General features: G+C 44.1%; 1 protein-coding gene across 1 annotated transcript in view; it reads left to right on the plus strand.

Annotated features, from left to right (window-relative positions):
* LOC124794954 (bestrophin-4) overlaps positions 1–13327 on the plus strand; it is a 574436-nt gene that overhangs the window by 352187 nt on the left and 208922 nt on the right. The window contains exon 4 of the mRNA XM_047258669.1: positions 676–805. Coding sequence (XP_047114625.1) covers positions 676–805 — 130 coding nt within the window. The remainder of the gene's footprint in view (positions 1–675; positions 806–13327) is intronic.

The following is a 13327-nucleotide window of genomic DNA, read 5'->3' on the forward strand; positions in this document are numbered from 1 at the left end:
ACACACAACCATGCCCGAGGCAGGATTCGAACCTGCGACCGTAAGGACATCACACACAACCATGCCCGAGGCAGGATTCGAACCTGCGGTCGCAGCGGTCGCGTGGTTCCAGACTTTTGCTGCCTCATTGAAGGCAACATTTACTTGCTTTCAAAGAGCGGACGCTTCCCATACCAGTGATGCATGCTCTCCTGCTGTGAAACCTAGAGGCATGCCAGTGGTCCTTAATACCTCTGTATGAACTCTCTCTCTCTCTCTCTCTCTCTCTTTCCCCTCCCCATCTTCAGTTCTCTATCACCCTAATGTTTTGAGAATCCTTGCATAAGCAATTCCACTACATTCTGACCCTGCTTTTATGTACAAAATTTGTTCAGCCTTATATCTGGTAGTTTCTGCCGGGCATAACAAAACAGGATTTTAAACGCCTGGCAGCCACCAGTCGCATCGCAGTAGGCATGTACTCGGTCATTCAAAGGAAAGATCTTTAAATAGTCGTTGTTGTACATCGAACGTGCTTACGTGGATATTATCTAGCTGGCATTCAACACGTACGCAAACAAGCAAAGAAGCTGACAGCCGACATGTGGGGGTGAGGTAAGAGATGCGCAGCAGATAGGTGACGGCAGGTCACGTTTTCCCGGACAAACACAGCAGCTGATGGCTCACGTGTTGCAGGACGAGCGAGGCCGGCTGATGCGCAGGAATATCGTGCGGTACGCCGTGCTGTCGTACGTCATCACTCTACAGAGGGTCAGCTTCCGCGTCAAGAAGCGATTCCCCACCTGGCAGCACATGGTCGACGCTGGTAAGTGCTCAACTGCGCTCTTGTTGTTGAAGTTGTTGTTGTTGTTGTTTAGACTGTCACTGCAAGAAATACCAGGTGGTTTTAATCCAAGGGCAGCTACTCACAGAGGTCCTGTGTGGGGCGTAATTATCGATGGCAGAGAAACTTGGCAGATATTCTGATGCGTTAATGTGGAACCGATTTACGCTGGAGAAAGGTTAATTCCAATTTTGCCCACCAGGTGCAAATCGTGTTGTGAATGCAAGAAAGACGTATAGAAATGTTCCATATGTAATGGATTAGAAGCGGGGCGTGGTCAGAAAAGGTCAAATAAGTGAGAAAAGCATGGTGTTATTACCAACCGCTGCTTACATAATTTGCCCAATATGAGCACTAGAGACGTCGACGAGATGCTGTACAACACCAGATCTACATCTGGTGTCCAAAACTGGAACTAATTTTTGCCAGTGTAAATCAGTTCCGCATTAAAGCGTTAGATTATCTATCAAGTTTCACTGCCTTACGAGAATTATAGCCCCCATTGGACATCCGTGAGTAGCTGCACTTTAATCATAATCACCCTGTCCTATATCCTAATGTCTTGCTGTTATAGTCATGTCTCTATTCTAAGTATTTGTAATCTCCATCACCTACTATTGTGAATGTAGTAACTCAATGTTGCTATTAATTCAGCCCAAACATCCACGGTATCACAAAACTGTTTCCCTGCTACGATTCCTTAATGGTAGCTGATTTGAACACTTGCAAATAAACAATCGTCCAGTAGGGCGGCACTATAACAAACACTTGGGGAGACAGTAACAAATAACATTTATTAACAGTATGTTACAAAATAGTACTTTGGTACAGTTAAATCTGTGTCACTTCATGACCAAAACCTGACATGATATGTAACTAACTTCGCTGTCTCTTTGCAATCTGTGATATTGCATCACTGAGAGTAATGTCGTAGTTCCCCGAAGAAACTAATTCTTAGTGGGAAAATAGTCTTCAGAGTTCTATACTGAGCTATATGCATGCTTTAAAGTGAACTGTCTGACTGTTGATTGGAAACTCTCTGTGTGCTTGCGGTACATTGCATTTTGTGCCTGTCGGCGGAATTATTTCCTTGTCCGCCTGTACGAGGTGGAAGCAAACCAGTCTGTAGTTGACAGCGTTCCCCATTGGCTGTCCACACCATCGGTGGACGTACACACAGCATGCTGTAGGAAAGTGACACGGAAGCAGAAAGATGTCCTTACTCGTGAGAGCCGTCTGGGGGATGCAGCATGGAACTGAGAAACGCGAGGCGAGTGGTTGTGCCTGCGTTGTTGACGGCCTCTCATTGTATGTATTCTTTCTCTCTTGCCTGGCACACAACACTAAACTATTGCATTGAGACATCAGTTAATTGTGCTTGAGACATCAGTTAATTGTGCTTGAGACATCAAACTTACAAATGTTGTTTTGGACAGTGGAATTATACCAGACGTAATTTCGATAGCTTTATAATTCTTTAATTAGGCATTCCGTTTTAAGAGAAGTTGTTGCTTGATATTTTGCAAGAACTGTTACAGTAAACCAGATGACTCACATATGCCTTCCATCCAACAGCTGAGATCTGTTTGTTCTCGAATCTAATACGTTCTATTTATTCTCTTGGAACTACAATAGATACAGAACGCAAAATTATAGAATTAAACAGAACAAGGTTTCCACTAGATACTTTCAACTTTCCACATAGTCACCATCATTCGTAATTCACTATTGCCAGCTGTAAACAAGAGCCCGAATGCCGCGCTCGTAATAACGTTAACTGGCTGATACAACCCACCGTCTTACAGCCTTGATGGCACATTTAAGTACGAAGAATATCGTCGTTTAGCCCATCCTTCATAGGCACAAAGAGATAGGAGTCTGCAGTTGCTAAATCAGGAGTGTGCGGTAGATCCGGTAGGACGGTCGAGCCAATTTTGGAAATGAGTTCCACCATCCCAAAACTGTTATGGGGGCTGGGGTTATCGTGTTAGAAGTGAGAAGGTTCAAATATCACTACTGTTGTAAGATACTCTGGGTCAGATTACCGGGAGGAGAGACTTTCCTGGAAGAGACACTATCGAATTTACGTAAGTCACTAAATTGAGCGGTCAAAAAAAAAGTTCTATCTGCAGGCACAGAATTACAAAATGACTTTATTATTTATGTCACAATTATTCGCGAAGCACCGAAAGTTCTTCGTAAACAGTTTAAACACCTACCCTGGTGACGCATGTTCCGTCCACAGTCACACGTGCCCTCCCACCCCCACTCTCCCTCTTCACTCTAACCACACAGTTTCCAATTCCATAATCAACATCAAATGTTTGGAGCTGCTTACGTTGTTAAGTGAAGCAAGCAATGTTATGAGGCGATTTGAGATGGAGCAATATTTCGGACCGAACAACTACAGTGCACATATACTGCCACGCCGTGTGTGAGATAACCAGCAATAGCATGAAAGATTAAGGAGTACCCCAGAAAACCGCAATGACGAGACGACAACTGGAATTTCCCACCTGTCAAATACGAATTCATGAATTACTTTTTACTATTTTCTGCTACCAGTCACTTTTATTTGTTTTATGTTCAATTTAAGATATTGTAAGCGTTTCGAGCATGTTCTGCTCATCTTCAGGCGTTTATACAAACAGTAAACTGTTACTTACAAATAAAATGTCATAAACTAAATTAACGTAGAAATTTTTGTTTACTTTTCGCTGCTGGTGTGGCTGTTGGTGTATTCGGAGGGAGGTGGTTGGCCAGAAATTGATGCCCACTGCTGGTGTGGAGCTGTATTTAGTTGTCCATTATAACTGAATGACAGTGACTATTGTGTAAACCAATGAAAGTGTTCCCGATGGATCGCGGCACACTGGAAGCAATACCAAGAGCTCTTAGTGGGCACTTCAAAACCAATGACATTGATTAAATAAAAAATGGTTCAAATGGCTCTGAGCACTATGGGACTAAACTTCTGAGGTCATCAGTCTCCTAGAACTTAGAACTACTCAAACCTAACTAACCTAAGGACATCACACACATCCATGCAGAATTCGAACCTGCGACCGTAGAGGTCGCGCGGTTCGAGACTGTAGAGCCTAGAACCGCTCTGCCACCCCGGCCGGCTTGATGAAATACCCACGTGCTTGGATGAAGGGCAGCTGGCAGGTACCACATTTCTAGATTTCCAGAAAGCGTTTGACACAGTGCCTCAATGCAGAATGTTAACAAAAGGTCCGAGCAAACGGAATATCTTCGCAGGTGAGTGAGTGGTGGGAAGTCTTTTTTTTCCATAGAATCCAATACGTTACCCTCGACAACAAGTGTTCATCGCAGTCAAAGATATTGTCATGAGTACCCCAGAGAGGTCTGACAGGATCGCTTTTGTTTTCCGTATACATAAACACACTAATGGATAGCGTGAGCAGTACTCTGTTACTGTTTGCTGAGCTTTAAGTGACCGCTGGAGGATACACGATGACTTGGACAGAATTTCTGTTTGGTATTATGAATGACAGCTTGTTCTATATGTAGGAAGATGTAAGATAATGCAGAAGAGGAGGAAAAACAATCATGGAATGTTCGAACAAAGCATTAGTGATGTGCTGCCTGACACAGTCAGCAAAGCGATACGAAATGGAACGAGCACGTAATACGGACGGTCGTAGGGAAGACGAAGGGTCAACTTTGGTTTATTGGGAGCATTTTAGGAAAGTGTAGCTCAGCCGTAGAAGAGACCACATACTGGACATTTATACGACCTGTTACTGCGTATTGAGTGTTTGGGATCCCCACCAGGTTGGATTAAAAGAACGCCGCGCGGGATTAGCCGAGCGGTCTCGGGCGCTACAGTCAGGGGCTGTGCGGCTGGTCTCGGCGGAGGTTCGAGTCCTCCCTCGGGCGTGGGTGTGTGTGTTTGTCTTTAGGATAATTTAGGTTAAGTAGTGTGTAAGCTTAGGGACTGATGACCTTAGCAGTTGAGTCCCATAAGATCTCACACGCATTTGAACATTTTTTTTATTAAAAGAACAAAAGTGAAACGATTCAGAGGCGCGCTGCTAGATCTCTTACTGATACGGTCTATCAACAAGAGGATATTACTGAATGCTACGGTAACTCAAAGAGGGATCCGTGGAGGGCAGAAAACGTTCTTTTCGTGAAACACTATTGATACAGTGCAGAGAACGTTCGTTTGCGGCAGACTGCACAACGGTCCTACTGCCGCCAACATAACTTTCGCGTAAAAACCACCAAGACAAGACAACTGAGTCCTGGTATGGAAGCATATAGATAGTCATTTTTCTCTCGTGCCATTTGTGAGAGGAATAGGAAAGGGAATGTCAAGCAGCAGTACACGTTACTATCCAGGAGGCACCGTACGATGGCTTGCAGACTGAGTGAGTAGATGTAGATGTAAACTCACCCACCGATATGTCACCCAACACAAAACGCTTGTAAAATGTGTGCCCAGCAATAAAAAACGAAATACAACATAGTGTCGTCATTTACTATGTTTGCTGTTATAACAACAACAACAACAACAATAATAATAATAATAATAATAATAATAATAATAATAATATACATTTAGCATTCCTTCTTCGTGACTGACACCCATGCGGAGAAACCAAATTTCTATTTTATAATAATAATTATATACGAGCAGAATTCCTTCTTTGTGACTGACGCTCATGCGGAGAACCAAATTTCTATCCACGGCACCGTCGAGAAATTTTCTTTAGTGACAGATCCTCTCAATCTCGAGAAAACAAATCAGAAAGTATCAGTTCCAGTTTTCGGAGCTGACATTAACAACCTGCATAGCCGTGTACCGTCTACGTGCCCCTCCAATATTGTCGTCCAGTGATTCACAGAATGAGTCAGCAGTAGATTGGAAGGTCAATATCATATAAGAATATAGCGCCATTGAGTTCATTCACTTTGGTAAAAGTTGCAGAATTTACTTTCTCATCTGTATCTGCTAACATTTTGACAGTCATTGACAAAATATTACTGACTAATAGTTAAAAGGCGCTGTCTTTACCGGTGGTTCAAAACTGCTATGTCTGTGCAGGTTTCGAGTCTTAATGTTCATTGGTATGAGTATTTTCAGTCTTTCTGCCTGTAGCTGCAGTAAAACGTGGACTGAAATATCACATTTAATGAGACTGTAGTCTGTATCATTGATCAGTTAATTCCTGAAGTTTTGTGAAACTGTGACGGTCCAACTCAACCAGTGAACACCTCGGCTGGAACCGAGACACAACTCAAAACGCAATACTTGAGAAAACTCGACTTAAAGAATTAATTCTACAAACATTTTATTGAAAAAGTATAAGCTTCTTTTAATTTTCGAGTAAGCATTGTTGGTAGTAAATTCCATTACATTTTTCGAACATATTGGGCACTTCACACACATTTTTCAGCGACTTCAACTAAAGATGCCGTTTTATCACTTGTCACTTTCTTGCTGGCGTACCACATGGATCTTGCGCTGCTGTAGAATCAATTCAAACATACTGCTGTTTCATAAAAACATCCAGTCAGCCGTACGCTTGTTCCGCGGCTGTAAATACTGCACGTGCGGGTTGATCCTTGCAACGTGCACTCTCTCACACGTTCCCTCGTAGTCTTCAGTTTCACAACTGCGTAACTGTGTTTGCCCACAGCCAAATGTCAACAAGCGTTTCGCGCATCGCTTGGGCGTGGTGCTGTTGGGAAGCGGTTCCATACTTGACTCTCCGGAATGAAGTCACACAAAGGAACCGTAGTCTTTTTTCACGCTAAATTGGATGTGATGTACTGGGAATGGGCTACAGACACCTAAGAAAACGCGAAGGGCACACTATTGTCCCCTTTTGGGACTAAACGATAAGTTCAACGTTGAAATTTTACGAGGAGATTTTCGTGGCGTCGGGTGCATGAAGCTGCAGGGGTGCCTGGTATTTGAAATTTAGTATGCAGTCTAACCTATAGCGTCTGTATTGCACAAATCACATAAAGAAACTGACGGTAACTGCCGATTTTGTAGACTTTCTCAATTGCCTACGAGCTGCTGCGAATTGAAGAGGCTGCGAATAAGAGAAAAATAGTTCGATTACATATCATGCTTATAACATTTAGTGGTGGTCTTGAACTGTCAAAATAGTATGATTAATATCCACAGATAACATTTTTTAATTATTTTAGTGCACGAGAAAAAACCAACAGTATCTGTTGTTAACCTACGGAATGCGGTAGTGGTGATGTCGATTGTCTTAAAGATTTTATAAATAGATGAGACAGAGCTGAAATGCAGTGTGTGCTGCAAATATCAGATCGATTAGAGTAGGCTGCTTTTTCACACTATCACTCGAGGAACCCGTGTTTTGATTCCTATTGAAGAGCTGCACAGCCTCCGAAACACAAAGATGTGAACGATATGACGTGTGGCGTTCTTGTGCGGGGTTACTCAGAATTCTGCCAATATATTTAAATTGTTCATCTGCACTCCCTATACTTGTGGTTTGTATCGCGTCACGACACTACACGTAGAATATAAAATACGTGTAGAAACCCCTATGAAATCTAGTAAAAAAAAAAGGTGATATTAAGGTATATCTGGAAATATCTACTTTACCAGCTAAATTTTCATACCTACCTAAACAACAATGCTATAAATGTTACACGGTACATTCAAAATAGTGTTAGATGTGTTATAGTGCTGAACCCCCCTGTCTTAAGGCATCCTCAGATAGGTTGGATTAGGAGCTGCTGAAAATCGCAAACCGCTTGGAAACGAAGTCGGAGGCGACGCGTTCATGGAAGACATTTTGACACATAGTAAATTCTGCAGACAATTCTTACATACTACTGCCTGCGTCGTCAACTGCCTGCTGCCTTATTGAACGCCCCCTCGTGTTAGTTCGTATGGCATCCCACTCTGCAGCCGAGTTCGCTTGTGTACTCTTGCGTGGTGCCTCTCGCCTTGCGTGTAAGCGGTTAGAATCCTGGCGGTCTAAGAACTTATCATTACCAAATTTTGTTCCATTTGCGACAATTTTTGACATCAGCTGTATTAGGTATGGAAGTAATACCTATTGGTGACACTTTAAAATTTGGCGGATTGGAACTCGTACCCGGTTTTCCTGCATATCGCGAGCGGTAGCCTTAACCACTTGTATATCCGTGGACACTTCCAGTACCGATCCAAACATGCATATGCCACAGTGTTTACGCTCCCTAGTGTTCGGTGCTTATCTGGAGTCCCGCAACAGGGTTAATGAGACAAACGTGTGCAATGTTAGTATTATGGTCGATATGCCCGTCGAGGCTGTATTACGTATGTATAGAAAACGTCAGAATAAGAAATTTTCATTGCCCGGCTCGAAGGGGACGAGAGTTGGTGGACGGGTCATTACTACGAATACTTACGCCTACGTATATTCCTCCTGACAGTGTCCAATGGAGCGCGGACTTATGACTCAAGATAGTAATCCCTCTGTCGGATGGGAATCTAAGTCCGTTTATCGTATTTCAGAGGCGTTGACTGTACCTCATCAATGACTTTCAGCCTCGACGTTGTTTTCATCGACGGTAGCAAAGTTACAGCACTACACTTCACCGGCACTCATCCACACGATGTAGACACAAACAGTACGAAGAAAGACAACAGCATGCTACCTTGACTGGACCTTGCGTAAGACGGCAACATGTTATTCAGATATCTGCTCACGAGCGTTCGTGTTTTGAATATTGGACCTGAGTTTCAAGTTTTGCTGTTGTGTGGGAGCATGCAGACAGGTTGTCATAAGTTGTTTGGCTGACGCAGTTTCTTGGTTGTTCACGACATTAATTGTAACTCCAACCGAAACACTGGTGAATCATTCGATGCAAGCATAAAGTGAATACTCTCATCAGCACACACAATGATTCCGTTGTCCTTGGTCAATCTGTAAACGAGCCATTTCCTGACATTTTAATATTTCTTAATTGTCTGTATATGATCAGTCTAGCCTCAGAGCATACCACACACGTCATTAATACTATGAGGTGTGGCGTGCACTAGACAAATTGCCTGACTTACTGATAGGCTGATTTCATCGGAAACTTTTACAAGAGGACGCCGATTACTTTTCTACACTGCTACACTTGCACTGCTAATCTGAATACGGGTCGCCAGCCTGACTTTGACCCGCGAGATAGTGTCAAGAGTGGACAACTCACAAGTAATTAATTAAAGCCCTGTAGCTACCCAACTACCCTGAGGAATACTCAGAGATCCGACCTCTTTGCTGAATTTTTACACCACCATCACTTCATATATCAACTCTGCTGACTACTACTTAGGCCAGTAATCTCCAATATGACAAAACAGGAATACAGTTCAATGTCAGTGCGTTAAAAGATACGCAAAAAGAGCATGAAAACAAACTTAATTTCCAATACAAATGTATTTCCGTCAGTGAGAGGTCGTCAAGTCCATAAAATCTCACCTCTAGCCAGCTAATGACTGCAGAATTTGATACCATCATCTACATCTATACTCCGCAAGCCACATTATGGTTTGTAGCTAGGGGAACTTTATGTACCACTATCACTTCTTTCTTTCATATACTTATATATGGATATGGTGTTTGTTCTTTCGGACATGTCCGAAAGAACAGAAATCATTAATGACCTACAGCCGTCTAGAACGAAATTAGACTACATATTAATGCCTTCAGCTGCTGACGGGCGTTGATATATATCAACGGGGACAGGTGAAAAGTGTGCCCCGACCGGGACACGAACCTGGGATCTCCTGCTTACATGGCAGATGCTCTATCCATCTGAGCCACCGAGGACACAGACTACTGGGACTATATCGCGCACGCCTCCAGAGAGACCCACATTCCACCTTATATGTCCACGCACTACATTCGTAGTGTCCCTACCCAATACTCGTGGAAGACATGCGGGTGCACACATATTACCCGAACTCTTACGAGACTTGGTAAGAATGTCTTCCACGAGTAATGAGTGTGTTTGGTAGGGACACTACGAATGTAGTGTGTGGACATATAAGGTGAGAATGTGGGTCTCGCGGGAGGCGTGCGCGAGATAGTCCCTGCAGTCGCACCATCCTCTGTGCCCTCAGTGGCTCAGATGGCTAGAGCGTCTGCCATGTAAGCAGGAGATCCCAGGTTCGAGTCCCGGTCAGGGCACACATTTTCATCTGTCCTCGTTGATATATATCATCGCCCGTCAGCAGCTGAAGGTATTAGTATGCAATTCTAATTTCTTTCTTTCATGTTCCAGTTGCGAGAGGTCCGCAGGGGGAAAAAAGGAAATGCTGCTAAGCCTCTGTGGGAGCTCGAATCTCTCTGCTTTTACTTTACTGATCTTTTAGTAAGATTTAAGGTGCAGTCAACAATATATTGGTTGACTCTTCCAAGAACGAACGCATTCAGAGTTCTGACAGTACCCCATAACTTGATATACACTGAGGTGGCAAAAGTCATAGGATATCGATTGTTACCTTGTCGGACCTTGCTTTGCCCGGCACAGTGCAGCAAATCGGCATGGCAAGGACCCAACAAGTCGTTCGAAGTACCCTGCGGAAATATTGACCCATGTTGCCTCTATAGCCGGCCATAACTGCAATTGTGTTGCTGGTATAGGATTTTGTGTATGGACAAACCTCCCGATTGCATCTCATAAATTGAAATGGGTGACCAAATCATTCTCCCAAATTGCCCAGAATGTTCGTCAGACCAATAGCGAACAATTGTGGCCCGGTGACATGACACATTTTCATTCATAAAAACTACATCGTTGTTTGGAAACATGGAGTCCATCAATCGTTGCAAATGGTCTCCAAGTAATCAGTCATTTCCAGTCAATAATCGGTTTTGTTTGATCACAGGACCCAGTTCATTCCATGTAAACACAGCCCACACCATTATGAAGCCACCACCAGCTTGCAAAGCGCTTTGTTGACAACTTGAGTCCATGGTTTCGTGTGCTCTGCACCACACTCGAACGCTACCATCAGCTCTTACCAATTGAAATCTGGACTCATCTAATGAGGCCACTGGTTTACAGTCGTCTAGGGTGCAACCGATATGGTCACGAGCCCGTGGAGAGGTCCTGCAGGCGAAGTCGTGCTGTTAGCAAAGGCACTCGCGTCGGTCGTCTGCTGCCATGACCCACTAACACCAAATTTCGCCGCACTGTTCCTACGCATACGTTCCTCGTACATTCCACATTTATATCTGCGGTTATTTTACGTAGTGTTGGTCGTCTGCTAGCACTTTTAACTCTTCGCAGACACCGCTGCTCTCGGTCGATAAGTGAAGGCCGTCAGCCACTGCGTTGTCTGTGGTGAGGAGTGATGGGTTAAATTTGGTATTCGCGGCACGCTCTTGACACTGTGGACCTCGGAGTATTGAACTATCTAACGGTTTCCTATGTGGAAAGTCCCATACGTCTTTCTCCAAGTACTATACAGAGTTCATAATCTGTGTTAATCCCGTCGTGCGGGCATAATCACATCGGAAACCTTTTCATATGAATCACCTGGGTACAAATGACAACTCCGCCAATGCACTACCCCTTTTTACCTTGTGTACGCAAGACAACCAAAAATGGTTCAAATGGCTCTGAGCCCTATGGGACTTAAAAGCTGAATTAATCAATCTCTTAGAACTTAGAAGTACTTAAACCTAGCTAACCTAAGGACAGCACACACATCCATGCCCGAGGCAGGATTCGAACCTGCGACTGTAGCGGTCGCGCGGTTCCAGACTGAAGCGCCTAGAACCGCTCGGCCACAACGGTGGCCGCAAGATACCCGCCATCTCTGTATGTGCATACCGCTGTCCCATGAGCACGTCTTTCATTTGAGGTGGCTGAGCTTCTGCGTGACGCCTTCGCACTGACTAAATGGACCCGCAACAAAACGCGCTGCTCTTCTTTGAATCTTCTCTATTTCCTCTATCAATCCTATCTCGTACGGATTCGAAACTGAGGACCTTCAACCATTGGTCGAAAAATGGTTACCTAAGCTACTTCCTTTTCGGGTGAACTACATCTTCTGATGATTGTTCCAATGAATCTGTATGGCATTGGCCTTTCCTGCAATTAATTTTAAGTGACCGTTCCATTTCAAATCGCTCCGTATGCATACTCCCAGATATTTCATGGACGTGAGTGCTTGCTATGATTGTTCTCCAATCCTGTAGTCTTAATGAGTCCTTCTACCTTTTTTTTATGCAATGCGTTACGTTCGTTTATGCTGAATGTCAAGTGTCAATCCCTGCACCAAGCGTTGATGTAGGTCCTCTTGCATTTCGCTACAATTTTCTAACATTTCGACTTCTATGTGTACAACAGCATCATTCACGGAAATCCCTATGGCCTATCCGATCTCATTCGTAAGGATACTCACATACAGTCTAAGACATAAAAAAACGACGCACTGCGAAGAATTTATATGAATGGAACAGAAATCTGTAGGTTTCTTGTACATGTACAGATAAAAAATAATTAGCATTTCAGAAAAATTGGATGATTTATTTAAGACAAAAGTGCTTCACAAATTGGGGGTCTGGCCCTTATGCAAGCAGTTATTCGGCTTGACATTAATTGACAGAGTTGTTGTATATCTTCTTGACGGATATCGTGCCAAAATCTGTGAAACTGCCTCATTATAGCGTCATAATTGCGAGCTGTTCGAGGGCACTGCTCATAACACTGGCCAAGATAGGGTTTGGAAAGCACGAAGACAGACAGTGGAAACTCTCGCCGTTTGCGGGCGGGCATTATTTAGCTGAAATGTAAGCCCAGGATGGCTTGCCATGAAGGCCAACAAAACACGGCGTAGAATGACATCGACGCGCTGCTGTGCTGTTACGGTGCCGCGAATGACAACCAAAGGGGTCCTGCAGTGAAATGAAATGGCACTCCAGGTTGTCGGGTCGTATGACGGGTGACATGTTTCTATGCCTTCGCTGTACGGGACGTCTGCAGGACACGTCTTCGCAGGTCACGGGAGCTCGGTTCGAAGTCGGACTCATCAGTGAAGACAATTCTATTCCAGTCAATGAGATTCCATGCCGACGACATGTCTGGAGCAGTGGGATAACAACCAGACTGTCGCTTGCCATAAGGCCCGACAAACAGGAACGATGGTCTGTGGTGCCATTTCTTTCCTTAGCAGGATTCCTTTGGTTGCCATCCGCGGCACCCTTACAGCACAATGGTACGTTGACGATATTCTACGCCCCGTTTTGTTGCCATTCGTGGCAAGCCATCTTGGGCTTACATTTCAGGTGGATAATGCCCGCCCGCAAACAGCGAGAGTCTCTACTCCTTGTCTTCATGTTTCCCAAACCCTACCTCTGGCAGGAAGGTCGCCGGATCTCTCCCCAGTTAAGAAAATTTGGAACATTACAGACTGGACCCTCCAATCAGCTCGAGATTTTGACGATCAGACCACCTATTGGGCAGGTATCCCACAGGAAGACATACAACAACTCTATC

The sequence above is a fragment of the Schistocerca piceifrons genome, chromosome 4 (genome assembly GCF_021461385.2).
Source record: "Schistocerca piceifrons isolate TAMUIC-IGC-003096 chromosome 4, iqSchPice1.1, whole genome shotgun sequence".
Classification (NCBI taxonomy): Eukaryota; Metazoa; Arthropoda; class Insecta; order Orthoptera; family Acrididae; genus Schistocerca; species Schistocerca piceifrons.